This window comes from Pipistrellus kuhlii, unplaced genomic scaffold, assembly GCF_014108245.1.
Source record: "Pipistrellus kuhlii isolate mPipKuh1 unplaced genomic scaffold, mPipKuh1.p scaffold_m20_p_13, whole genome shotgun sequence".
Classification (NCBI taxonomy): domain Eukaryota; kingdom Metazoa; phylum Chordata; class Mammalia; order Chiroptera; family Vespertilionidae; genus Pipistrellus; species Pipistrellus kuhlii.
This window is the reverse complement of record NW_023425438.1, coordinates 38,305,083-38,329,502: the sequence shown is the minus strand read 5'-3', so window position 1 is coordinate 38,329,502 and position 24,420 is coordinate 38,305,083. Positions and strand designations below refer to the sequence as shown.

General features: G+C 39.6%; 1 protein-coding gene across 5 annotated transcripts in view; it reads right to left on the bottom strand.

Annotated features, from left to right (window-relative positions):
- Nucleotides 1–24,420, bottom strand: part of ALMS1 (ALMS1 centrosome and basal body associated protein) — a 131,449-nt gene that overhangs the window by 64,355 nt on the left and 42,674 nt on the right. For 4 of the 5 annotated variants that reach the window (XM_045580907.1, XM_045580904.1, XM_045580905.1 and 1 more), the window contains 2 exons: nucleotides 17,136–21,695; nucleotides 15,601–15,731 (listed from right to left, as the gene is read on the bottom strand). In XM_045580907.1, the coding sequence (XP_045436863.1) occupies nucleotides 15,601–15,731; nucleotides 17,136–21,695 (4,691 nt within the window). The remainder of the gene's footprint in view (nucleotides 1–15,600; nucleotides 15,732–17,135; nucleotides 21,696–24,420) is intronic. The other variant, XM_045580908.1, reaches the window with a different exon arrangement.

The window sequence follows — 24,420 nt, the reverse complement described above, 5'->3', positions numbered from 1 at the left end:
ATACAGCTGCCCACTCAGCTTGGGTCCTTGGATAACCTGAAGCAACTTGCTCCTGTTTCTACCCTGAACTATCACATAAGAAAATAAAATTTTACCTTATTTGAGCCATTGTATTTTGGGATTTCTTTGTTAAGAAGCTTAGCCTATACCCTAATATTTTACCAATTACAATAGGAAAAAGAACTAATACCTCTTTCTGGTTAATATCAATGCATAATGCTACCATAAATATAAATTTTCTTTGAGATGTCTGCATTTACCTCGCCATTCTACTTGATGATATAGGAACATTTGGCTTCATATAAAAATATTTTAGCCTGGCTGGCATGGCTCAGTGGTTGAACATCGACCTATGAATCATGAGATCACTGTTTGATTCCTAGTCAATGCACATGCCTGGTTGCAGGTTCAAATCCCCAGTAGAAGGTCTATAGGGGGCAGCTGATCGATGATTCTCTCCATTGATGTTTCTATCTCACTCTCCCTCTTCCTTCCTCTCTGAAATCAATAAAAATATATTTTAAAAAGCTCAACATTTAAAAATATGCTGCCACTTCCGACACAGTGGAGTGGATGTGCTTTGCCCTATTCTACTTGCTAAGTCCACAATTAAAAATCCTGGATATTATACAGAAAACAAACTTAAGAAGAATCTGGAAACTATAGAAAAGAAGGCAGGTTGGCTAAAGACATTGGGACCTCAGGAATGACCTGGTAGTGAAATCCCTGGGTTTTCTTTTTACCTGATATATCCCAGATTTGGATCTGAAGAAGCCAGCAAAATAGGAACAAAGGGCACATACAGAAGCTCTAACAAAAACCTACTTTCATTAGCTTAAAAAAAAAAAATGCAAAAAACCCCCCACAAAACAACAACAAAACAAAACAGTAAAGTGAAGTCTAATAAGACAGAAAACTTTGCCCTGATTAGGTGGCTCAGTTGGTTGAGTGTCATTCCATACACCAAAAAGATTGTGGGTTTGATTCCTGGCCAAAGCACATAGGGAGGCAATCGATTGATATTTCTCTTTCAACTAATGTGCTCTTCTCTCTCTCCCTCTCCGTCCCTCTCCTGTTTCATTCTTCCCTCCTTTCCATCCTCCCTCCATTTCTCTCTCTCTTTCAAATCAATAAAAACAAAACAAAACAAAACAAAACAGACACATATCCTTGAGTGGCAATTAAAAACTTTTAGACAAAAAACTGATTTCAAGCAAAAACTACAGGAAAAAAAGGGTGTGTGTGTGCAAAAAGTCTAAGTGAGAAGCATAGACTTCAACCCTTCCAAATTAACAATGAAGCACCACCAAGCCAAGAAGTATTAGAGATGGCCAAGTAGGAGTCCTGCTGACTGGTCATAAACTACCTCTCCTGTGGTGTCAGTGGAGACCACACAGGAAGACTGGATTTCCATTTCCAGTGAGCAGTAGAGTAGTAAGGAGTAGCCCCCCTCTCCCCCAGCTACCAACTGGAAGAAAATATTTGCAAGTCTCATATCCAAAAGAGGACTGTATCTAACATATACAAAGAACTCTCAAAACGTAACAGTTACAAAACCCACACACAATTCAATCAGAAAAATGGGCCAAATAACCATATACATCTCACTAACAAAAGGACATGAAGAGATATTCAAAATCATTAATCATTAAGAAAACATAGATTAGAGAAAACAAGATGGCGACATAGATAAATACCTAAACTGCTGCCTCACACAACAATTTCAAAATTATAACTAAAAGACAAAACAGACATCATCCAGAACCACAGGAAGGCTGGTTGAGTGGAAATTCTACAACTAGAATGAAAGAGAAAAGCACACTGAGACTCCGAGGAGCTGCAGAAGGCAGAGGTACAGAGGCACACGCACGGAGAGGGCTGGCAACTGAGTACACTGTTGGCTTTCTCAATCGGGAGGGAGACAAAAGCTCCTGACAGCTCTGAACTCCAGTTCTGGGCAAGACTCTGGAGATCCAGACTCATTCGGGGAGAAAATGGACTATCAGGAAAGATAAAAGCACACTGAGACTCAGAGGAGCTGCAGAAAGCAGAGGTACAGAGGAACGCACACGGAGAGAGCTGGCAACTGAGTATGTGATTGGCTTTCTCAATCGGGGGGGAGACAAAAGCTCCCGACAGCTCTGAACTCCAATTCCGGGCGACACTCTGGGGACCCAAACTCATTCAGGGAGAAACTGGACTTTCTGGCAGCAGGAAAAACTCAAAATTCAAAAGCAGCTCTTTCTCAGAGGCCTCTTAGGGAAGTGCTGAAAGGAAGCCATTACTGTCTGCTCCGCCCTGAGATTCGGCCCCATCCAAGCTGAGCAGAGAAGCTTTTGCAAGTCTTATCTCATAAGAGTGTCTCTAACACAGAAGCTCTCCCAGCATAGACACAGTTGATCCTCACAGTCAAATGGACTGGAGGTCAAACACTCCTAGTAATACCAAAAATAATCAAGGCTTAACCTGTTAACCGGGGAGTTCCCTTTTCAATGACGCAACCTGTAACAGGCGTGTACTCTTTTCACTAGGACGTGTCAGTACGTCATGCCCAGAGGACGTAATTTCATATTATTTTATTTATTTATACTTAATGAAAATAAATGAAATATATATATATATATTCGTTTATTTATATATATATATAAGCACAAAGGAAAATACAAAATTACAAAAAAAAAAAAAAATAGAAAAGAATACCGACAAAAAAATTGGACATGTCGAATTAAAAAATTATAAATTTTACAAACAATGATAAAGATTACAAAAAATAGCTGAAACCGGTTTGGCTCAGTGGTAGAGCCCGGTCTCGGACTGAAAGGTCCCAGGTTCGATTCCGGTCAAGGGTATGTACCTTGGTTGCCGGCACATTCCCAGTAGGGGGTGTGCAAGAGGCAGCTGATCGATGTTTCTCTCTCATCTCATCGATATTTCTAACTTTCTATCTCTCCCCTTCCCTTCCTCTCTGTAAAAAACCAATAAAATATTAAAAAAAAAAAGATTACAAAAAATATATACCATCCCTCTCGGGGCGCAAGATATATTTCAAGGACGTATTCATATGTCCTACCCGTTCCCAATATTGTTTACATTTGGCGTATTTATAGGTTCCGCTCGGTTATCAGGTAAACTACAACAAGACTGTGCACACAGCCCACAAATGGGTGCACCAAGAGTGCTCACCTCAGGTACTGGGGAGGCTGAGCCACTGGGCCCTGCTAGGACACCTGGCACATAAAGCCACTCTATCAACTCAGGGGAGCAGCCAAAATGTGGAGACAAAGAAACAGGTCACAAATGAAAGAAATGGAGGAAAGCAAACTAATGGATATAGAGTTCAAAACCACAGTTATAAGGTTATTCAAGAATTTTCTAGAAAAGGCAGATAAATTTAGCGAGACCCTTGAGGATACGAAAAAGAACCAACTAGAAATTAAACATACATTGACGGAAATAAAAAATAATATACAGAGATCCAACAGCAGACTAGAGGACTGCAAGAATCAAGTCAAAGATTTGAAAGACAAAGAAGCAAAAAGCACCTAACTGGAAAAGCAAAAAGAAAAAAGAATTCAAAAATTTGAAGATAGTGTAAGGAGCTTCTGGGACAACTTCAAGAGTACCAACATCTGAATTATAGGGGTGGCAGAAGAAGAGAGAGAGCAAGATACTGAAAACCTATTTGAAAAAATAATGACAGAAAACTTCTCCCACCTGGCTAAAGAAATAGGCTTACAAGTCCAGGAAGCACACAGAACCCAAAACATAAGGAATCCAAAGAGGACCACACCAAGACACATCATAATAAAATGCCAAAAGCAAAAGACAAAGAGAGAATATTAAAAGCACCAAGAGAAAAACAGTTACCTACAAGGGAGCACCCATATGATTGTCAGCTGATTTTTCAACAGAAACTATGCAGGCCAGATGGGAGTGGCAGGAAATATTCATAGTGATGAATAGCAAGAACCTACAACCAAGATTACTCTACCCAGCAAAGTTATCATTCAGAATTGAAGGTCAGATAAAGAGCTTCACAGATTAAAAAAAGCTAAAGGAGTTCATCACTGCCAAATAGTATTATATGAAATGCTGAAAGATATTCTTTAAGAGAAAAAAGAAGAAAAAGGTAAAAATAAAAATTATGAACAAATACATATCTATCAACAAGTGAATCTAAAAATCAAGTGAGTAAAAAATCTTATGGACAGAATAAACTGGTGAATATAATATAATCAGGGGCATAGAATGGGGAGTGGACTAACAATTCTCGGAGGGGGGAGGAAAAGGGAGTGAGGGAAGAGACTGGACAAAAATTGTATACATATGGATGAGGACAGTGGGCAGGGGATAAGGGCAGAGGGTAGGGTGGGAACCAGGTGGAAGGGAGGGAGGAAAAAAGAGGAACAACTGTAATAACCTGAACAATAATTATTAAAAAAAACACACACACAAATTAAAACCACAATGAGATACCACTACAAACCTATCAAAAAGGCTAAATTAAAAAAAAATGCATGTGAGGCTGTGGAGTAATAGACTCACAACATTACTGGTAGGAATGTAAAATGGTACAATCACCCTAGAAAATGGTGTGGCAGTTTCTCAAAAAACTCAACATACAACTACCATTTGACCAAGCAATAGAACTTCTTGACATTCATCCCACAGAAACAAAGACTTACATTCACCAAAAATCTCTACATATTTATAGCAGCTTTATTTGTAATAGCCCCAAATTGAAAACAACCAACATTTCATTCAATAGGTGAATATTTAAACCAACTATTACATCCATACCATGGAACACTGCACAGCAATAACAAGGAACAGACTAGTGATACATTCAACAACCTAAATATTCTCCAGAGAATTATGCCCAGTGAAAAATGCTAATACCAAAATGCAAATACATATAATTTCACATTTATGACATTCTTGAAGTGACAAAATTATAAAAATACAGACAAAATTAATGACTACAAGGGAAAAATGGATGTAGTTATTAGGGCAACAAAAAGGTCACTTTATGTTGATATAAATGTTAGGTATCTTGATTATGTCACTGCCCAATATACTGATTGCAATATGTTATTACAGATTTGCAAGATGTTACCATTGGTAGAAACTGGGTAAAAGGTAAAAGTGACCTTCCATATTATTTCTTGCTACTGCATGTGAATCTAAAGATATTTAAAAAACTTTTTTTTTTTTTTTTTTTTTTTTTTAGAAAACCAGTAAGTTAATTGAATACCAGCTGGACAAAACTAACACTTTAGATAAGTTATAAGATGGTGGTAGAGCAGGTAGAAGCTACACTCACCTTTTCCCAGGACCAAATCAGAATTACAATTTAATTATAGAAAAATAAACCTGAATAACCTACTGAAGACTAGATGAACAGAAGTTTTATAACCAAGGATTTATAGAGAAGCCACATCAAGACTAGCAAGAAGGGCAGAGACATGAAAAGGACTAGCCCTGCATCCACATGTGGCAGTTGAGAATCCAGAGGGATATCTCTCAGCTGCAAAGATCTTTCCGAAAGGAGCAAGGGGTCTCAACAGCACGCCATGTTCCTCAGCCTGGCGGACAAGAGCTCAAAGAGGACATAACACCTGGCAGTGAAAACCAGTGGGGATTACAGGGACAGAAGTCTGCTAAAATCCCAGACTTAAGGGCCAAGGCACAAATCTCATTCACAGATACTCGCTCTGGACACTCTAGACTAGGGGTGTCGAACTCAATCAGAGAAGGGGCCAAAATCTAAAATCCAGCCTAAATCGCAGGCCGAATGGTTTACTGAACAGTCATAACCTGTCATTGTGATGGAAACGCAGTGAAGTGCAGTGATGACAGCGCGGTGCGGGCCACATTGCAAGGCCTGGCGGGACGGATTTGGCCCGCGGGCCTTGTGTTTGACACATGTGCTCTAGAATGATACAGAGAGAAGTCATACAGAGAGACACTGGGTTGTGTGGCTTCAGGGAGAAGGCTGAAAGAACAGCCACCAAGGTCCCTCCCTGAGTTCCTCTCCCATACTGTCCACAGATGGATGCCATTTTTCCCGAATCGAGGACTAGCCCTACCATCCAATTCCTTGTAGCTCTCTCCTGCTCCACTGGCACCCTGAGCAAGAATCAGCTGGCTGCAACCAGCCTGGGCCCATAGTATGGACTTTCTCAGAAGTCCAGGCAGATTCAGGGGATAGGAGAAATTGGAGTTGTGTGGCTTTAGGGCAAAGGCCTTTTCCCCCTCAAACACCTGAAGGCACCTCTGTTCTATGCAGAGCTCTCCTTCTGCAAGGCTCCCTGGCCCCACGACTGCTTCACAAAACTCACTGTTGCCTGGGTGACTGCTCCTCGAAGTAGCCCGTCACCTCCACTCAACAGACTCCAGTCCCACCCCGGCACCAGCACCACCTCATAGTGAGCGGCTCAAGGGATGGGGGACTGAGAGGTGCTTCATGCACTTCATGGTGATTGGCTGCCAGTTCGGTCATAACGCCACCTAGTTCATATATATATATATATGGATTTTCTTTACGCCAAAGCTACACATGTGCCCCTAATCTTTACTATTTATGGATGGAACCCTCCTATGCCTTGGAGAACAGCACTACCTAATTATTTACAAGGCGCACTCCAAATGTACTGAGAATCTGTGCGACTAGTCGATACTCCCAATGGTGCAAGCAAATTCCAATTGAGGCATCTCAAATCTATGCAACTCTGTTAGGCCCCTTGGGCCCTCAGTTCCCCTCCTTGGTGGTTACCTGGAGGAGCAACACCCTGGGGTAGCTCCCTCCACTTGCAACAACACTGATAATGACAACGCCCCAGCACATGACAGCGCAGGACATGACAGACAATCTGAGAGATGACAAGAACCAAGCCCACACAACCACAGGAAAAAAATTCATCCTGAATGCTACCTCCACAACCTTTCACTACCACACAGATGACGCCAAGGAACATACAGCAGCTGATGATGGCAAAGACTGAATAGGACTTGTTGAACTAAATGCTGATTATCTAAATCCCCTACTCACATTCCCCTTCAGTGGCATTTTGCAGAATTAAGTATGTTTACTTCAAGGCCTGCTTATCACTATAGGCATGCTGAGTGAGGTGGTACTATGACTGCTAGGCTGCTCTTCACTGATCTTTGAGCTTTAGAAGATCTAGATATGTGTTGAGTCTCAGAACCTTATCGGGGCTCCTTTAAAGCATTCACTTAGTTTCTCATTCTCACCATACCCATCAGCTTGGTCCACATTATACATCCTACTGGGGTGGGATTAGTGAATTTCTGTTGGGAGGAACCATCCCCCCCAGCTGCAGATGCTACCATCACCACAGCACCTTCACACATAGCCTCCAGGATCATATCAACAGGGTCACCTGACTACACCACCCCAAGGAAACCCGTTCCCACTGTCACCCTTCAGAGCTCTACAATCCTCCCATTCAAGCCCCCAAATAGTCCTTATTTTTTTTTTTTTTCTTTTACTCTTCAAACCTTGTGTCAAGGTATGACTTCAGTAGATCACAGTGAGCCTAATATTTTTATACAATGGGCTAAAACCATAGCTCATTTTTTGGGACCACTGTAATTGTTGGGAATGTTATCAGGGTCAACAAAATCTTTTCCCCAAGTTAGTAGTCTACTTGACTGATTTTTTTAACACTGCCCCCATTTGCCCAACAGAAGGCACCCCATGTAACTTTGCAGCTTGTCCAAATACTCAACTGCTTCCATGCAGTACACTTGCCATACAAGGAACATGGCAAGACATAGCAGGAACCCCCACGTGCCCTTTATAATCCTCCATATCTGCCCAGGCACCATCACAAGAAAGAATATGACCTATGCCTTATCCCAAGGAGCACAACCCCTACAGTATTGAGCCTCACAGCCCAGTCACCCAGGAGAAACCCAAAATTATATCAGTTTCCCCAATCACACAGTTAGTGACCACTGTGTCTAGCACCCTGGGTCCATTATACATTCGTGATTTCTCACATGTGTACTTCTCTTCCCCTCAACCTCTTTGCCAACCCCATAGAGTTCTATATGTTCATACCAATGTACTTTAGTCTCTCTGGGGCTTACATAAATCACTAAACAGGACCCTCAGTCCATCTCTTATTCTGCCCTTCACATAAAGAGTTTGTGGTATTCATCCCCATTATGTTTGGAAGTAGGTCTGCTACTATCCCTCACAGGAACTGGATTACACATCACCACAACAGATACATAAGAACAAATTATTAAGGCAAACACCAACCTGTCAACTACATTGGCTGAAAATATTAAGCTGTACACCAAAGCACAATGCAATAACATGATTATACGATTCATTTTTTCAAAAATCCTCACCCAAGGACATTTCCCACTGATTTTTTAGAGAAAGGGGTAGGAAGTGAGGGATGGAGGGAAATAGAGAGTTGAGGGGAAATGAGAGAAATGAGAAACATTAATTGGCTGCCTCCCACACAAACTATGACCAGGGCCAAGGATCGAGTTCAAAACCTAGGGTATATGCCCTGTATGGGAATCAAGCCCGTGACCTTTCATTGTATGAGACAAAGCTCCTACTTAAAAGGCACACCAGCCAGGGAAACATGATTTTTTAGTGCAGATGGATTTGGATAACCATTTAGCTTTAAGTTATTTATTGGTCAAGGAAAGAGGTATATGTTCTATATCACCTGCTGCATCTATAATAATAATTCTGGACAAAATAAATCTACAAAAGGTGGCCCAACAGGTACCAATATTCCATAATCTCACCCAAGTTTTTAAATCAAATACCTACCTTTTCCATGGGCCTTGATTTATTTTCTTGGCTGCACCCCAATAAATGAGGGGATGGTTATGAATAGAATTTCAAACTATCATTTATCTATTGATGTTCTTGATTGGCATTTTTGCTTACTCAAATGTTTCATATGCTAGGTGACCAAAGCCCTGCCAATGGCTGTTGATATCTGCACCATCTAGACAGTGCCCTTGATTTTCCCTAAACACTAATGCCTAGGCATCACAGGGTCAATTGTGATGAGAAAACAGCTATTTTGAGTTGCTGCCTAGATATTTTACAGTATGACAACCCTGTTCACACCCAGAGCATATAAGTTAGATAAAGCCCTGAATTTAGGATTCCTGTCAGAAATTCCCTCTTTGCTTTTTCCAAGCCACCTTTAAAAATAACCACTTAGAACTGAGTGTGTGAAAAGTCACTGACAGCCATTCAACCATCTTATAAGTAGTTAGTGCTTGCTACCCTGCTCATGAGACGGACTGTTCATCCCTCAACCTGTCCACTCACCCAGGCTTCTGAGATTTGTAAGTAATAACTCTTGTGACACTACTTCCTTTGTGTAACTGTGTTAAAACTATGCCTTTAATCAAAATAACCTTGGAGGTTTTTCAGTTCCTCAAAGTGGAAGCTCTGATGCTGAGAAAGCTACCTGCCTATCCCATGTGGGTAGTATGTGCCTACATTCAAGAGATTATAATCTGAATATTTTTTATTTAATATGCCAGCTACAGACTATACAATACAACATACTACAAAGAAAGAAAGAAAGAAAGAAAGAAAGAAAGAAAGAAAGAAACAAACCTGAAGAGAGAGCAAGCATATAACTAGATATAGTAGGAATATTGTGATTACCAAACAAGGAATTTAAAATAACTATGATTAGGGGCTCCAGTGGTGCAATCGGTTAGCGCATGGTACTTATAAAATAACTATGATTAATATGCTAAGGGCTCTAGTGGATAAAGTAAATCACATGCAAGAACACAAACACAATGTAAGCAGAAGACTATATCCTAAGGAAGAATGAAAAAGAAATACTAGAGATAAAAAAAACACTAACAGAAATGAAGAATGCTTTGATAGATTCTTTAGTAGACTGCACATGGCCAAGGCTAGAATCTTGAGCTTCAGGATAGTTCAAGAGAAACCTCCAAAACTAAAATGTAAAAGAAAGAAAAACCCAGACCAAAACATCAAAGGACTCCAGGACAAGATATTAATACATTAACAACAAAAATGCCAAAAAGAAAACAAACAAAAAAACCCGCCCAAAACAAAGCAAAACACTCCCTCTCCCACAAAACCAGAAATACTATACCTAGACATAACATTTTCAAAGTAAAGAAAAGCAAACAAACAAAAAAAATATCTTAAAATAAGCCAGAGGGATAAAACACTTTACCTACAGAAAAAGCAAAAAAAAAATTACATTTGACTTTTCTATAGACATCATGCAAGCAAGAAAACAATAAAGGATCTAAAATGTTGAGAGAGAAAAATCCCACCAACTTAGAATTCTATACCCTTCAAACTGAAAGAGAAATAAGACTTTCTTAGACAAATTAAAATTGAGGAAATTTATGCCAGTAGATGCAACAAATATTAACAGAAAAACTTAACTGAGAAAAATATATGTCAAAAACTCAGATCTACATAAAGAAAGAACATCAAAGTAAGAATAACTGAAGGTAAAAAAACAAATAAAACCAAGCTGATCCAAAAAAAATAGTTTGAAACATTGCTATGTATGCATGTATGAACCGGTACATACATGTGTGTGCATGCATGCATGTGTGCGTGTGATTGTATAAAATGAATGACAGGAAGAATTAGGATTATTTTATTAGAAGATAGCACACTACCTGTGAAGTGAGTGTGGTACAGTGTTATTTGAAATTGATGTAGTCGTAGGTATGTGATACAAATTCTAAGGCAATCATTGAAAATGTAGGAAATATGTATATAACTGACATCCTAAAAAATGAGAGAAAATGTAATCATAAAATACTCAATTAAAACCACAAAGAACCCTAGCCAGTTTAGCTCACTTGAAAGAGCATTGGCCTGCAGTCTGAAAGGTCCCAGGTTTGATTCTGGTTAAGAGCACAAGCCCAGGTTGCAGGCTTGATCTCCAGTAGAGGATGTGCAGAAGGCAGCTGATCAATAATTCTCTCATCATTGATGTTTCTATCATTCTCTCCCTCTCTCTTCTCTATGAAATCAATAAAATATATATATTTTTAAAAATAAAAAATAAAAAACCAGTCCTTGGGCTGATGCTCTTACCACTGAACATAATTGGCCAGAGTTGTTAATTACATTTTTAAAAACAAAATTTTTTATTTTGGAATAATTCTAGATTTACCCCACAACTACATAGTGAATATAGGTTTCCTGCGCACAGGTCTGCATAGCTAGTCTCTCTTGTTGTTCACAGCTTCCACAACCCTGGCGCCGACACAGCTAACAAGTGAATATTGCTGCCATGCTTGAACTGGACTATAGAATTGTGTTTCCGGAAACCAAGATGGCAGGATAAGGTAAACATCTAAATGTAGCCTACCTCACAATTTTAAAAGTACAACTGGAAAACAGAGCAAACATCGTCCAGAACCACCAGAAGGCTGACTGAGTGGAAGCTCTACCAAGTAGGAAGCGAAGAGATAGGACACTGAGCCTCAGGAGCTGTGGAGGTGCAGAGATCTGTGCGTGCAGAAAGGGCGGCCGCCAAATACACTGCTGGCTTACTGGCAGCGTGCAGAGAGGGCGGGCAGCTAACGTGCGGCTAGCTTTCTTGTTCGGGAGGAAAACAAAACCTCCCTATTACACTGATAGCCACCTCCAGTCAGATAGAAATTGGACTGTCAGGGAGCAGGCAAAACTCTCTCAGAGGTATGCATGGCCAGCAGCCACAGCTGCAGGTCTCGGTGAACAGGACCCTCTTAGGGTGGGGCTGGCGGGACACAAAAACTTGTCTGAGCCAGCCCAAGACTCGGCCCCATCCAAGTTGAGCACAGAAGCCCTCCTAGCTGAGACACTGCTGATCCTCACAGCCAATTGGCTTGGAGATAAAACTCTCCCCAGTGATACCAACAACAAGCAAGGCTTAACTACAACAAGACTGCACACACAGCCCACAAAGGGCTGCATCATGTCTGTCCACCTCAGGTAATTGGGGAGGCTGAGCTACTGGGTCCTGCGAGAACACCTAGCACGCAAAGATACTCCATCAACTCAGAGAAGCAGCTAAAATGCAGAGACAAAGAGGCAGGCCACAAATGAAGAAAATGGAGGAAAGCAAAAGAATGGATATAGAGTTCAAAACCATAGTTGTAAGGTTTTTCAAGAATTTCCTAGAAAAGGCTGATAAATTAAATTAAATGAGACCTATGAGAATATGAAAAGGGATCAACTAGAAATTAAGCATACACTGACTGAAATAAACAATATTCTACAGAGACCTAAAAACAGACCAGAATATCGCAAGAAACAAGTCAAAGATTTGGAATACAAAGAGGCAAAGGACATTCCTCTGCAGAGGTAAGAAGAGAAATCCAGAAAGTTGAAGATAGTGTAAGAAGTCTCTGGGACAACTTCAAGAGAAACATCATCACAATTATGGGGTCCCAGAAGAAGAGAGAGAGCAAGATACTGAAAACCTATTGGAAGAAATAGTGACAGAAAACTTCTCCCACCTGGTGAAAGAAATAGGTTTACAAGTCCAGGAAGCGCACAGAACCCAAAACAAAAGGAATCCAAAGAGGACCACACCAAGACACATCATAATTAAAATGCCAAGAGCAAAAAACAAAGAGAATATTAAAAGCAGCAAGAGAAAAACAGTTAGTTACCTACAAGGGAGCACCCATATGATTGTCAGCTGATTTCTCAACAGAAACCACGCAGGCCAGACGGGATTGGCAAGAAATATTCAGAGTGATGAATAGCAAGAACCTACAACCAAGATTACTCTACCCAGCAAAGCTATCATTCAGAATTAAAGACCAGATAAAGAGCTTCACAAATAAAAAAAAAGGCTAAAGGAGTTCATCACCACCAAACCAGAATTATATGAAATGCTGAAAAGTATTCCTTAAGAAGAAGATAAAGAAAATAATTATGAACAACAAATACATAACTATCAACAAGTGAATCTAAAAATCAAGGGAATTAAAAAATCTGATGAACAGTATTACCGTATTTTTTGGACCATAAGACGCTCCGGACCATAAGACGCACCAGTTTTTAGAGAAGGGAAATGAAGAAAAAAATATTCTGAAACAAATAGTGTCCTAAAATATTTTATGTGCATTAAAACCCAACATCACAGTCATAAACACATGTAATCAACCCTGTAAAGTAAACAGCAGCATTTAGAACCATTTTAGAGCCGGGCAAGCACACAGAGACCACACAGAGCCGGACAAGTAAAAAAACTTTTTTTTTTTTAAAAGTATATGTGTAGGCTATATTTGGACCATAAGACGCAGGGACTTTTCCCCCCCACTTCTGGGGGGAAAAAAGTGCGTCTTATGGTCCGAAAAATACGGTAACTAGTGAATATAATAGAATCAGAGGTATAGAAAGGGAATGGACTGATGATTCTCAAGGAAAAGGGGGTGGGGGTGCGGAAAGAGACTAAACAAAAATTGTACACCTATGGATGAGGACAGTGGAGGGTGGGAAAAGGGCAGAGAGTGAGGTAGGACCCTGGTGGAGGGGAGCTATGGAGGGAAAAAAGAGGAACAATTGAAACAATCTGAACAATAAAGACTTATTAAAAATAATAATAAAATAAATAAATTTTAAAAACCACAAAAGGCAGAAAGAGTGCAAGACAAAACCAGAAGAACAAGGGCAAGAAGTAGAAAACAGTAATAAATGTGTAAGATACTAAACAGCTATATCAATAACTGCTTTAAAAGTAAATTGTCTAAGGCCCAGGGGTCTTCAAACTGCGGCCCGCAGAGGAGTCTGATCCGGCCCTCCGGTTTTTTGGGCAGTGAGTGCAGCCGAGGTGTTACAGTAGGAATTAGTAGTTCATATAGTCCGGCCCTCCAGCTCTCTGAGGGACCGTGATCTGGCCCCCACTTTAAAAAGTTTGAGGACCCCTGGCTTGGCTGGGTGGCTCAATTGGTTGGAGCATTATCCCCTACACCTGAAAATTGCAAGTTTAATTCCCAATCAGGAAACATATCTAGGTTGTGGGTTCAATCCCCCACGGCACATATAGGAGGCAACAGATCATTGTTTCTCTTTCACTTCAATGTTCCCTTCTTGCTCTAAAAATCAATATTGAAAAAATTGATTATTGAAAAAATATTCTTGGGTGAGGATTTTAAAAAAAATCTACACATATGATAGCTATATTGACTTCTGCAGATTTAATAATAATAAGAGCTGACAATTACTGAACACTAATTAGATATCACACAGCCTACTAAGCATTTTATGACATTATTTCCTGTAAGCCATACCCAAACTCCATATGACAGGTATTATTACACCCTATTAATACTCATAATAGCATACCAAATGCTCCATCAACAAGAGAATAAACTGACAATTTCACACACTGAACTACTTACAGAAATAAAAAATAAACTATACCTACATAGAAGAATTTAAAAAAAAACTAAGATTATATGAAAAACAATTCTCATAAGAATATATATCATGTTAATTACATATATTACAGAACTAAAAACTATTCTGAACAGCAGTAAACACGTAGGAAAAGTAGTAAAGGAGTTATAATTGGAGAAGGGTATACACAGGACTTCAGTGTCATTTGGTAACATTCTATTTCTCAAGCTGAATGGCTGATGTATATGAATTAATTTCACTTTATTCCTTACATACATGTTTTATATATATATTCTTAATCATGAAACAGTTCACAGTAGAAGGAAAATAAGTACTATTAAAAAGAAAGTGATTTATACATAGACTACTATAGCTCTGTGTTCCTAAGCAGAGGATATACATCTGAAAATAGCTGGACTTTATCGGCATCTCAAGATATTACCTTCAAGAGAAATAAGAGTGACAACAATCTATACTAATAAAAGGGTAATATGCTAATTAGACAGGACATCTTCCAGAAGACCTTCCAGACATCCTTCTGGACAAACCCATGTGGCAGGGCCAAGGCAGAGGCGGTTAGTGGCAATCAGGCCTAAACCACCAGGGATCGGGCCTAAACAGGCAGTCAGGCATCCCCCTAGGGCGTCCCAGATTGGAGAGGGTGCAGGCAGGGCTGAGGGACACTGTCCCCCACTCCGTGCATGAATTCTGTGCATCAGGCCTCTAGTATATTGATAAAAGAAACCCTCTTTATTTTTCCAAAGGAGGTAAATTTTTTCAATAGATCAATTTGAAATAAATCAAAACCTACAGAATCTAATCCTTAATCTTTTGAAGAAGAAACTTAACACTTTAAACTAGGGGTGTCGAACTCAATCAGAGAAGGGGCCAAAATCTAAAATCCAGCCTAAATCGCGGGCCGAATGGTTTACTGAACAGTCATAAACTGACAATGTTAACCAGAAATGTGAATTTAAAATGAGTGGAACAATCTTTTCCTTAACAGTGCTGTTAACCAACTCACATGCTATCAAGGATTTGGCCTGCGGGCCTTGTGTTTGACACATGTGCTTTAAACCAAAGACTATCAGTGACTCAGCTAGAGTCATCATTGCCTAAATAAGAGATCCAAATTCTATTACTCTTTTTTCACATTTTCTCTTTTCATTTCTAGATTTCTTTTATACCTTGGATAAGTCAGTTCTCTCATGACCAAACAACTTTGCTTTGATCTCTTCTACTTTTCTCCTGTCATCTTCATTTAATTCTGAAATGGAGTAGTCACACTCACGAGCCATATTAAACTTCAGATTCCAGGCTAAAGAGAAAGCATAAAAACACTTGAGATAATACAATGCAAAAGTGAGAATTTTTCAGTAATTATAATAGCACAAAAGATCATCATTATACCTAAATTAATGGTTCCCACATGCTTAGCAAAAAGTATGTGGTCTAAATTATATGACAAACTATTAGAAGTTCTAGAGAGATCATTTCATTGAAGAGTCTGATTTCTTTAAAAGCACATTCTACAGATTTTTCTCCAACGAGGCCACTTTAATATGGCAATCATTTTTATTCCAATTTTCTTTTCATGAGAACAGTCCCTTTGCCTTACCCATTAGCTCCTGCTACAGTTTCTGCCACTTCCACAAGAGCTGATATTTTAAAATAAATAAAACTTGGGGAGTTTTTTAGCAAATCAAAATGTGCTTAAGTGATAAAAGGAATGGCTGGCTTATGCAGTTCATCTCAACAAAAGATTCCCAGTTAAGTCTGGATTACTTGTAAGTTACCCTTCCAAATAAACTCCCCACATTGTCCTGAATATTTTCTTTTTTAATGGAATTTTATTAGAGATTAAAGGGATTAATAAATATTCACTTTCAACCTCTAAGCCAAGTTCTAGTGTGAAATACCTTGATTAGTTTTTCCCAATGTCTACCTGAGATCTGCTCCTAGAATTTTATTATCAAAGGGGATGAGAAAGTACATGTAGTTTTATTATACAGTGGTTTAAAGCAGAACTGTTTTTGTTTTGTTTTTTTTAATTTTAGTCATTCTAATGGGTGTGATGCGGCATCATGGTTTTGATTTGCAATACCCTAATGACTAATAGTGTTGATCATCTTTTCTTTTTTTTCCTTTTTTTTAAATAAATATATTTTATTGATTTTGTACAGAGAGGAAGGGAGAGAGACAGAGAGCTAGAAACATGGATGAGAGAGAAACATCGACCAGCTGCCTCTTGCACACCCCTTACTGGGGATATGCCCGCAACCAATGTACATGCCCTTGACCGGAATCCAACCTGGGACCTTTCAGTCCGCAGACCGACGCTCTACCACTGAGCCAATCCAGTTTCGGCTGGGTTGTTTTTTTCTGCCTCCAAAATAAGGATACTATCATGGGAGGATTAGGGAAAACATGAGATCACTTTGGGAGTTAAGAAACTCAAGCTCTCTACTTTCTCTCCTCTCTTTCTGACATCAGAACAAACTTTTCCTAAGTCCCTAAACTCAGACTAGAACTATTAATCTTGTGATTTAGCTGTATTATTGGTTTAAATAGGCTTATTCTGGATTGCAGTAGAAAATTCAATCATCCTAACAGTTCTACAAGAAAATAAATTTAGAATGTCAAATACTTAACTTTGAATAAATTATTAAACTACATCGTTTATAAGCTTCATCTGCCTTTATAACAAATAATCAGTTCCTACCTCGTGCTCGTACCCGGGATTCCTCTTCCTCTGCATTTCTGAGAATTTGTTTAGCATGATTCAATGAGGATTCACATTTCAGAAGGTTTTTCACGTGTGCAGCCAGTGAATCCACACTACTACCACGCCCTTCATCACTCTCTGACACACATTCTTCCTCTCTGCTATCTGTCATGCTCGTCTTCGGTGAAGAATATGGAAACAAGTTTAGAAGAACATCAGAAACGGATTCAAAGGAATTACTTTCCCACGAGCAGGAACTTACATCACTACTTGAATCGCTTTTTATGAGAGTCATCATAGGGATAAGAATTTTATTCCCGAGGGTTCCACTGCACCCTTCAGGTTCAGATCTCATTACAGATCTGGCTGCTTTATATTGCCGAAGGGTTTCATCCAATGACATTCTGGCTTTGATTTCTGCTTCCTGTAGAGGATTTCTAACTGTAGTTGACCTAACAAACTCCCAATTTTCAATGCCTCCTTGGCATTTCAGATTTGTCTGTGTACTAATATTCTTCTGTAGGTATTTGTTTGGATTTTCTTCTATGAATGGTTTTCTCTGAGGCAAATCAATATTAGGTTCATCAGTTATAGAGGGTTCTTTGAAGCAAACAACCTTCTTAGATTGAATACATGAAATGTCATTAACATCTCTGAATGGTACAAGGGGAGCAGGAAAATTGCATCGTTTCAGTGCTATATTTTCTGCCTCCATTAAAAGTGTCCGAATCTCTTTAAGAGTTTTAGAACCATTATCTGTACCCTGGAATTCCTCAGAGCCAGTATCTTCAAAGCCTGAAGGTTCTGGCTTATTTATTACAACTCTACCATCAGCTTGAGAATTTAAGGGCATATTGTTTGAGATAATACTAGAGTTAGAAGAATCCAAATGATCTATAGGCCTTTGGACATGGTCTGAAACAAGTTTGTGCCTATCACTATGTGAATAAGTACCAGGGTAAACTGCTGATAATCCAGTAATCTGATCAGCTTGCCCAAGACCACTTGAGAACTTCAGGGCATCTTTAGTCAGATGTCTATCTGGCAAATCCTGTTCATAGAATTTATTTTGTTTTTCTCTGTGTGAAAAAAAATGAGGAGCATTTAGATGTTTGTCTGACAATTCCTGAGGATAGACAATATTAGAGTTTTCTCTGTGTGAATCGGAACTAGGAAGATGTATTGGTACTCTAGAATTCACGTCAGTTGATTCAGGAACAGATGAGATCTTCTGACTATCTTCACTATGTTGTCTATTTAGCAAATGCTGTTTAAAGAAAATACTGGGCTTTACTTTCTCAGAATAAGAATCACCAAAAACTGTCAGTAATGAAGTCTGCCGGCCTTCTGGTCCAACCACAGCTAAATTCTTGGGTTTCTCTATCTGTGCGTAGGAAATGAGGTGAGCTGTTGGAAGCTCAGTTTTCTGGTCATCTGGTAAAATCACAGTTGAAATCCTAGGTTTCTCTTTATGTGAATTAGAACTTGAAGATCCTTCTGGTATCTCAGTCTTCTGGTCAACTGGTTCAGGAAGAGTAAAAACTTTTAAAGCTTCCTCAGTAATACCTGGCAACTCCTGCTGATAAAAAATATTGCCCTTCTCTCTATATGAGGAGGAACCTGAGGGGATTATTCGTATCCCAGTCTTCTGGTCAGTTGGTCCAGGAAAAGCTGAAACTTTCAAAGTTTTTTCAGTAATATCTGGAAACTCCTGGTAAGAAATGATGGGGCTTTCTCCATATAAGTAGGAAGAAGAGGGCACAATTCGTATACCAGTCTTCTGGTCAACTGATCCAGAAATTGCTAAAAGTTTTGAAGCATCTTCATTATGATTTGGCAATTCTTGCTGATAAGAAACGATAGGCTTCTCTCCAAGTGAGAAAGTAGAAGTTACTATTGGTATCCCAGTTTTCTGCTCAGCTGGTCCAGAAACCCCTAAAACTTTTAAAGCCTCTAAAGTAAGATCTTGCTGGTAAGAAATGATGGGCTTCTCTCCATATGAATAGGAAACTGATGATACTGTAGGTATCCCAGTTTTCTGGTCAGCTAATCCAGGAACACCTGAAACTTTCAGAGCCTCTTCAGTTAGATGACTACCTAACAATTCCTGTTGGTAAGAAATAACAGGCTTTTCTTTCTGTGAGTAAGAAGCAGATATTTCTGTTGGCTTTCTGGTATTCTGGTTAGCTGGTTCAGGAACAGCTGAAACTTTCAGAGCCTCTAGAGTTAGCGGACTGTTGGGCAAGGCCTGTTGGTAAAAAACAATGGGCTTTTCTTTACTTGAGTAGGAAGCAGAGGTCACTGCTGGTATTCCGGTCTTCTGGTAACCTGGGAGAGAAACAGCTGAAACTTTCAGAGTTTCTTCAGTTAGCTGACCATCGGGCAAGGCCTGTGGGTAGAAAAGAAAGGGCTTTTCTCTATGAGAGTGGGAAGTAGAGGATTCTACAGGTAACCCAGTCTTCTGGTCAGCTGGTCCAGAAGTAGAAACATTCAGAGCCTCTTCTGTGACATGTCTATCTGGTAAAGCCTGTTGGTAAAAAATAATGGGCTTCCCTCCAAGTGAGTAGGAATTTGGAGATACTGTTGGTATCACAGGATTCTGATGACCTGTTCCAGGAATAGCTGAGACTTTCAGAGCCTTTTCAGTAAGATGACTATCTGGCAACCCTTGTTGGTAGGAAATACTGGACTCTTCTCCTGGTAAGGAGAAACTAGAAGGTTCTAATGGCAACCCAGTCTTCTGGTCAGCTGGTCCAGAAACAGCTGAAACTTTCAGAGCCTCTTCAAAAAAATTATTCTCTGTCAAGCCCTGTGGGTAGAAAACAATAGGCTTTTCTCTATTTGAGTAGGAAGTAGGAGGTTCTGATGGCAACCCAGTTTTCTGGTTAGCTGGTCCAGTAACAGTTGAAACCTTCAGAGCCTCTTCAAGTAGGTGACTATCTGGCAAGGCCTGTGGTGAGATGATAATATGCTTCTCTCTATGTGGAAATGAAGTAGAGGATAATGTTCGTATCCCAGGATTCTGGTCAGCTGGTCCAGAAATGGGGGAAACTTTCAGGGCCTCTTCAGATAAATGAGTGCCTGGTAAGGCCTGTGGATAAGAAAGAATGGGCTTCTCTCTCTGTGAGTAGGAACTAGAGGGTACTGTTAATATACCAGTCTTCTGGTCACCTTGTATAGGAGATGAAACTTTCAGAGACTTTTCAGTCGGATGACTATCTGGTAATGCCTGTTGGTAAAAAATAGTGGGTTTCTCTCTAGGTGAGTAGGCACTAGATGGTACTGTTTGTATCCCAGTGTTCTGATCAATTTGACCAGGAATAGATGAAATTCTCTGAGCCTGTTCAGTTAGATGACTGTCTGGCAACTTCTGCTGATAGAAAAAACTGGTATTGCCTTTAGGTGAGTAGGAAGTAGGGGGTGCTGTTGGTATCCCAGTCTTCTGCTGAGCTAGTCCAGGAACAGCGAAAAATTTCTGAGCCTCTTTAGATAAAGGAGCCTCTTTTGTTAAATGACCAACTGGCAGCTCCTGTTGATAGATAATACTGGGCTTATCTCTCTGTGAGGAAGAAGTAGAGGTTAATGTAGGTGTGACACCCTTCTTGTCAACAAGTCCAGAAGCAGCTGAAACTTTCAGAGCCTGTTCAGTTAGTTGACTTTCTGGCAATGTCTGCTGATAGAAAATATAGGGCTTCTCTCCATGTGAGTAAGATGAGGTTCCTGTTGGTATCCCAGTCTTCTGGTCAGTAAACCCAGAGACAGTTGTAGCTTGTTGAAACTGTTCAGTTGGATGACTGTCTGGCAACTCTTGCTGGTAAAAAATACCGGGCTTCTCTTTATGTGAATAAGTAGAGGATACTATTGGTATGCCTGTTTTCTGTTCTGTGGATCCAGGAGCAAAAGAAACTTTCACAGCCTGCTCAGTTAGATGACTTCCTGGAAACGTCTGTTGATAGAAAACATGGGGCTTCTCTCCATGTGAGTATAAAGTAGAGGATACTGTTGGTATCGCAGTGGCTTGACCAGCTGGCCCAGGAACAAATGAACCTTTCAGAGCCTGTTCAGTTAGAAGACTGTCTGATACCAGTGGCTGAGAAAAAACTAGGTTTTTCTCTCTAACTGTAGAGGAACTAGAAGGTACTGTTGTTTTCTCACTCTTCTGGCCAACTGATCCAATAACACCTGAATCTCTTAGAGCCTCTTCAATTTGATGATTGTCTCTCAAGGCCTGTGGGTAGAAAATATTTGGCTTCTCTCTTAGTGAGTAGGAACTAAAGGGTACTGTTGAAATTTCAGCCTTCTGGTCAGCTAGTTTTGGAACAGCTAAGGCTTGTAGAGTCTCTTCAGTTACATGACCATTTGCCAATACCCGTTGGTTGAGATTATCAGTATGTATACCAATAGTATTCTCCACAGAAGACCTTACAGCCAATTGAGAAAAGTCCTCAGAAGATAAGGGTAAATGAGATCCAATGCCTGAGTCTCCAGAAGTGGTAGTGATGTCAGTTTTCAAGTTGGATTGAGTAATTTCACTTATGTCTCCTTTAGAAATATCTCCTAAAGAATAAGAAATTCGTTAATGGTACATGTTGTTTTAATTGAAAAATATTTCTTGCCCTGGCTGGTTTGGATCAGTTGGTTGGAATGATATTCCATACACTGAAAGGTCACGAGTTCGATTCCCAGTTAGGACACATAACCAAGTTGTGGGTTCAGTCATTGGTTGGGGTGCATACGACAGGCAACCTATGGATGTTCTCCCCCCCTCCCCCTTTCTCTCTCTTCCTCCTTCCCTATCCCTTTCTCTCTAAAAAAAAAATCAATGAAAACATGTCCTGTGAGGATTAAAAAAACACACCAAAAAAACCCAAAAAAAAACTGGTTCCTGTACCCCCATAAGAAAATGAGATTCCATTGGTCTAGGGCCATGGTCGGCAAACTGTTGCTCGCAAGCCACATGCAGCTCTTTGGCCCCTTGACTGTGGCTCTTCCACAAAATACCACGGCCTGGGTGAGTCTATTTTGAAGTGCCGTTAGAAGTTGTTTAAGTTTAAAATGTGGCTCTCAAAAAAAAATTTCAATCATTGTACTGTTGATATTTGGCTCTGTGGACTAATGAGTTTGCCGACCACTGGTCTAGGGTGTAGTCTATTCATTAGTATAAAAGGGGGAAAAAAAGAAAGAAAGCTTTTCTTCCTTGGGACTTTATATTCTAGAAAGGAATCCTAAAGAAATCCTATATAATAAAAGTCTAATATGCAAAGTATCCAATTGGCTGTTCAACCAATCAAAGTGTAATATGCTAATGATATGCTAAGGCCGCTCAATTGCTCGCTATTAATTATACACTGACCACTTAGGAGCAGATAGTTGACTGGTTGAACAGTCACTTTGACATGCACTGACCACCAGGAGGCAGACAGTTAACCAGTAGACCAGTTGCTACGACATGCACTGACCACCCAACCAGTAGGTTAGCCTGCTACTGGGGTCCAGCCAATTGGGACTGAGTAAGATGGGTCAGACATGCCCCAGAGCCCTCCCATGGCCCCTCCCTCACTGGCCAACCTTCTGTGTTCCCTCCCTGGCCCCGATCATGCATTGGTAAGGTCCCTCAGCCTGGCCTGTGCCTCTCACAATCCAGAACCCCTCAGGATGTCAGAGAGTTGGTTTCGGCCAATCCCTCAGGCCAGGCCGAGGGACCCCACTGGTGCATGAATTCACCAGTACAGCAGCTGCCTACCTTTTGGACCTCAAGGATCACCAGTAGTCTGCGGACCACTAGTTGGTGACCCCTGCTCCAAAGGTTTTCTTAAACCAGCGGTCACCAACCTTTCAGAACTTATGGATCACCAGTGGTCCGCAGACCACCAGTTGGCGACCACTGCTCTAGCAGTCAATTAAAGACACAAATATTTACACTCAAAGATAATTATTACAAAGACATTTAAAGCAGCAATCTAATGCATAAATACTCAACAACAGAATTATAGATTAAAAATGTCAGTATAGACATTTGATGAAATATTATGCAGATTTTTAGGTGATTTATAAAGAATTTTCAATGTGATGTGAAAATGCTGTTTACTCTGGGATTTGATTTCACACTATTTATAAGCTAACAAGTTAGCCTTTTACTGTGTCATGTATGTTAGCAGAAGATATGACACTCCTCAATTACAACAAAATATTTTATTTCATGGCATAGCAAAGGATCATCAGCTTATTTTCATGGGTTTCTCTTTTCCCCAAGTCCTACAAGGGCAATGCAATATGGCCCAGATGGATGCTATGCATGCAGTGGGTTTAAGTGGCTCGGCTAATAAATATACCCATAATAAGACATGTATTTTTAACTATATGAAACTGTAAACTCTAAAGCTTACACTAAGAAGTTTGAACTTAATTCTATATGGCACAGGGAATTACTGATAGACATGAGCAGACCTATATTGTACAAATACAAGTTCTGAATTGGAAAGGGAATACAAAAGTGTAAGCAGTGCTGTCTCATCAAACTTTCTGCAACAATGGAAATGCAGTATATTTGTATTGTCAGAAGAAAGTAAATAATTCTAAATAAAAATAGTTCTGAATGGCAAAGGAAAATAAACGAATACAATAGAAATGGCAATATTTGACAAGAAATGCATTCATTTGTTCATTAAAAAAAAAATTTGTTTACTACGGGCCAGTCAGTATTCTAGATGTAGAAAATAGGAGCAACAAATAAACAAACAAAGCTTACATTCTAATTAAAAACAAACAGAATAAGTAAACTGGCAAAACATATGGTAGCAAAATGACTGGTACAGCCAGCAAATATTAGCTATACTTTATAAATAGGAAAATTAAGTTTCAATGATAATGATTTAACAGTGTTGGTCAATGTAAAGATCTTAGATTCTAATTCAGTAGGTCTGGGGTGGAATCTCAAATTCTGCATTTCTAACTAGCTCCCAGGTAACACCCAATATTATTGGTCCTTAGATGACATTTTGAGTAACAAACATATTTTCCTAGAATTGTAGAATGAGTAAATGACAAAAACAGACACGTTAGCTTTCTAATGAACTCTTTTTACTACAACTAACTGCCATTCTAAACCCACTGGTGAGCTTCAAATAAGGAGCTGGAAAATAGAATGGAATGAGAACTGAACTGTAAAGTAAAAAAGTAGAAATATCAAGTATTAAATTCAATAAAACAAAAAGAAAATAATGTACACTGCATAGTAACTTTAGAAGGATATGAGTAATGAAATTTTGTGAGAAAAAAAGGG